General features: G+C 41.8%; 1 protein-coding gene across 1 annotated transcript; it reads right to left on the bottom strand.

Moving 5' to 3' along the window:
- Window positions 1–2,262: 2,262 nt before the first annotated feature.
- Window positions 2,263–3,273, bottom strand: LOC123750574 (autotransporter CRAC-like). The gene has a single exon (XM_045732678.2). The coding sequence runs from the start codon at window positions 3,271–3,273 to the stop codon at window positions 2,263–2,265; it is 1,011 nt and encodes a 336-aa protein (XP_045588634.2).
- Between the last annotated feature and the right edge of the window lie 1,482 nt (window positions 3,274–4,755).

The raw sequence follows: 4,755 nt of genomic DNA, 5'->3' as shown, positions 1-4,755 counted from the left end.
ATATATATATTTATATATATATATATATATATATATATATATATATATATATATATATATATATTTTTTTTTTTTATTTATATAGGAAGGGAGTACCACCTCTAGCTGGAAGAAGGGGGACCCATAGCCTCGGAGGAAACCACGCATAACGCATTAGAGGGAATGTTTAGATCCCCTCCAATACAGTTTCTGTGTGCTTTTCTCCTACCACCCCCTTCCTTTTTTTATTTTTTGTGCTTTATTATGCATTTGATGGTATATATATATATATATATATATATATATATATATATATATATATATATATATATATATATATATATATATATATATATATATATATATATAGCTAGCTGGTACGCACTAAACCCAGAGCCTTAAAAAGGATGGAATTTTTGACGTATTTAAGCCCCAGAAACTTCCACCCCCCAAAACACAGAAATCGTCGATAGATACAGCGATAGCAGGAGGCTCGACATCCGCGAGGCACTACACATCAAAATGTCAACACCAGTAATCAACAGCCAAATAATGCACAACTATATTCTACCCACTTCAAGACTTCGTACCAATATAGAAGCATCAAGAGGAAGTATGGGCCAATAGGCCCTTTGCAGTTACTTCCCTTTCATATATCCAATTTACACCCATTGCCCCATTGCACCGTGTTTTGTCTTGTGTTGGTCAAAAGTTTGTTCACCTCATCCAAAACTGTTGCAACATATCACCTCACCCAAATGCGAGTATATAAGACAAGCTGTTCAATGTTAGCATTAAGTAAAACTCTGTTTTCAGGTTACAGTTGTGTGTGTGTAAACTAAAGTCTTTGAAAATGTAATAAGTTATTACGAAACGCGTTCAAGCGTCGCGTCAGACAGACTAAAAATAAAAATGAATTTTGGAGAATTGATCTTTCAATTACCATCGGCAGTGAAAAGAAACATATGAAATATTGAGAAAATTCGTGTTAAAATTATTAATCTTACTTTTTCGGTAATATTTAACAACATATGTTTACAAGAAAGACTGCTACCAAAATATACTAAGATATATATATATATATATATATATATATATATATATATATATATATATATGTGTGTGTGTGTGTGTGTGTGTGTGTGTGTGTGTGTGTGTGTGTGTGTGTGTGTGTGTGTGTGTGTATGTGTGTGTGTGTGTGTGTGTGTGTGTGCGCGCGCGCACGTGTGTTTTGTAAGTGGATGGTTTAATGCATAATGTTCAGCTGTGTGTATGTGTTGGTAATTTTAAATATGTGTGAGGTTACACATTAGCTGTGTTACTGGAGCTGAGCGTCAGATCATAGGCTCCTCCTCTCAACTTTCAATGACTAATGAAGCGAAACAATTGATGGTGTGTGCGGATAGAGAATTAATCTATACATTTCGTCTACAATTTAATTTTATCGCAAGGTGATCACAAAGTGAGGGATCAGATAATCATGAATTGTTTCAAATAGCTCATTTTAACTATGTCCCTGACAACTGCAAATTCCCAGGGTTAAGAATAGATTTGTGCAAGGTCAGATAAAAAATTATTGCTACATCTAGAGATGTAAATGATGTATGGGTGAGGAAGGGAATTATCGGGGAAAATCGCCATGTTATTACGATTATATAGCAATGGGAAGGGATCAGGATAAGGATTTGGGATGGGAAAGGGGGGGGGGGAGGTCTGTCAGGAGAAAGCGCCAAGTCATCGCGACTATATGGCACGGGGAAGGGGTCAGGATAAGGATTTAGGATGGGTCGGGGGGAAGGAATGTCGCCCAACCACTTGGACGGTCGGGGATTGAACGCCGACCCACATGAAGCGAGACCGTCGCTCTACCGTCCAGGACAAGTGGTTGAGGGATGGGACAGCGGGAAGAAACGTTGCCCAAAAACTTGGACGGTCGGGAATTGAACGCCGACCTGCATGAAGCGAGACTATCCTCAATTTAGGCTGGACGGTAGAGCGACAATCATAATAATCTGCATACTATTATAAACATATGACTCGTCATCACATGGCTGAAACTAGCATGGGAGGGAGAATTATGTTCACACAGTGTTGCAGTTCTTGCTACTGCACAGCTGTTATCTCTGCTGAGCTTTAACACATCATCCTAGTGCAATGGAATGAATATTTGACACGAGCACTCCTGCAACTACAGATATATGCCCCCCCAAAGGTCATTTATTATTCATTTCCATACTTTATATTATAGTTTTAGTATCGGTGAGGGTATTCTCAGTTTATAAATTACGAACTAACCTTCTTTGTCCTAGATCCATGGTTGATTGTTCTCGATCCATGGTTGATTGTCATAGATCCATGGTTCTTTGTTATAGATCCATGGTTCTTTGTCATAGATCCATGGTTGATTGTTCTCGATCCATGGTTGATTGTCATAGATCCATGGTTGATTGTTCTCGATCCATGGTTGATTGTCATAGATCCATGGTTGATTGTTCTCGATCCATGGTTGATTGTCATAGATCCATGGTTGATTGTCATAGATCCATGGTTGATTGTCATAGATCCATGGTTGATTGTCATAGATCCATGGTTCTTTGTCATAGATCCATGGTTCTTTGTCATAGATCCATGGTTGATTGTCATAGATCCATGGTTGATTGTCATAGATCCATGGTTCTTTGTCATAGATCCATGGATGTTTGTCATAGATCCATAGATGTTTGTCATAGATCCATGGATGTTTGTCATAGATCCATGGATGTTTGTCATAGATCCATGGATGTTTGTCATAGATCCATGGATGTTTGTCATAGATCCATGGATGCTTGTCATAGATCCATGGATGTTTGTCATAGATCCATGGATGTTTGTCATAGATCCATGGATGTTTGTCATAGATCCATAGATGTTTGTCATAGATCCATGGATGTTTGTCATAGATCCATGGATATTTGTCATAGATCCATGGTTGATTGTCATAGATCCATGGATGTTTGTCATAGATCCATGGTTGATTGTCCTAGATCCATGGTTGATTGCCATAGATCCATGGTTGATTGTCATAGATCCATGGATGTTTGTCATAGATCCATGGTTGTTTGTCATAGATCCATGGTTGATTGTCCTAGATCCATGGTTGATTGCCATAGATCCATGGTTGATTGTCATAGATCCATGGTTGATTGCCATAGATCCATGGTTGATTGCCATAGATCCATGGTTGATTGCCATAGATCCATGGTTGATTGCCATAGATCCATGGTTGATTGCCATAGATCCATGGTTGATTGCCATAGATCCATGGTTGATTGCAAATTCGAGTTGTTCGTTTCTCTTTTTTGTGTACGTAAAAGGGGGTGGGGGTGTTAATAATTTAGAATTCTGAACATTACCTCTACAGATTCTCGCTGAACACCACCTACACCAGACTATCAGTGGCCACCACACTTGATTTAAAAGTGCGCAGCGTGTTGTAGAAAAAGCGTTCTGGAGCGTGTGCGTGGGGACACGCAGTACGCAGGTTCGAACCCACATCACGGCTCCTACGGATTTTCTCATTGATGCATCACGTTAGTGCGATTACCCTCTGTGTAACACTTGATTTCTTTAACATAACAAAGCTAAGGAAACTCTTCGCGAATTGAGAACGGGAAGAGCGCGAATCCTTCTGTCACTAACCGCCGCAGTGTTGTTATTCAAGGCATCTTAGCGGGCCTGAGAACGCAAGTACACTGAAAAAAAAAAATTAATTTATAAAATCGTGTACTGGTTTAACACACGGTTTAATCTGTGGAATTCCCTTCAGTTGTCCACGAAGAAGCTTGGCCAAAAGCCTCAGCGCAGGAATGGGTTAAATGCTCTTCGAGGCATTCCGAACACGCCGTCTTGCAGAACCCAGGGGGGGGGGGTGTTCCACAGCCTCAGCTGATACTCGGGGAGTTGTCTCACTCATTGATGCCCTGACACTGATCCTTCCTTGTGGAGGACCGCGTGTCTTACGTGCTCGCAACATTACTGCTTCTTCAGATGGCATTAGTGTTTAGTTTGGTATTTTCCCCGAGTGTTTTAAGAGAGAGAGAGAGAGAGAGAGAGAGAGAGAGAGAGAGAGAGAGAGAGAGAGAGAGAGAGAGAGAGAGAGAGAGAGAGAGAGAGAGAGAGAGAGAGAGAGAGAGAGAGAGAGAGAGAGAGAGAGGGGGGGGAGAGGGAGAGGGAGAGGGAGAGAGAGAGAGAGAGAGAGAGAGAGAGAGAGAGAGAGAGAGAGAGAGAGAGAGAGAGAGAGAGAGAGAGAGAGAGAGAGAGAGAGAGAGAGAGAGAGAGAGAGAGAGAGAGAGAGAGAGAGAGAGAGAGAGAGAGAGAGAGAGAGAGAGAGAGAGAGAGAGAGAGAGAGAGAGAGAGAGAGAGAGAGAGAGAGAGAGAGAGAGAGAGAGAGAGAGAGAGAGAGAGAGAGAGAGAGAGAGAGAGAGAGAGAGAGAGAGAGAGAAAGAAAGAAAGAAAGAGAGAGAGAAAGAAAGAAAGAAAGAGAGAGAGTACCAGAGGGAGCCGGTCGGCCGAGCGGATAGCACGCGGGACTTGTGATCCTGTGGTCCTGGGTTCGATCCCAGGCGCCGGCGAGAAACAATGGGCAGAGTTTCTTTCACCCTATGCCCCTGTTACCTAGCAGTAAATTAGGTACCTGGGTGTTAGTCAGCTGTCACGGGCTGCTTCCTGGGGGTGGAGGCCTGGTCGAGGACCGGGCCGCGGGGACACTAAAAGCCCCGAAATCATCTCAAGATAACC

The sequence above is a fragment of the Procambarus clarkii genome, chromosome 29 (assembly GCF_040958095.1).
Source record: "Procambarus clarkii isolate CNS0578487 chromosome 29, FALCON_Pclarkii_2.0, whole genome shotgun sequence".
NCBI classification, from domain to species: domain Eukaryota; kingdom Metazoa; phylum Arthropoda; class Malacostraca; order Decapoda; family Cambaridae; genus Procambarus; species Procambarus clarkii.
The sequence above is the reverse complement of the archived record's forward strand: the minus strand, read 5'-3'. Positions and strand labels throughout refer to the sequence as shown.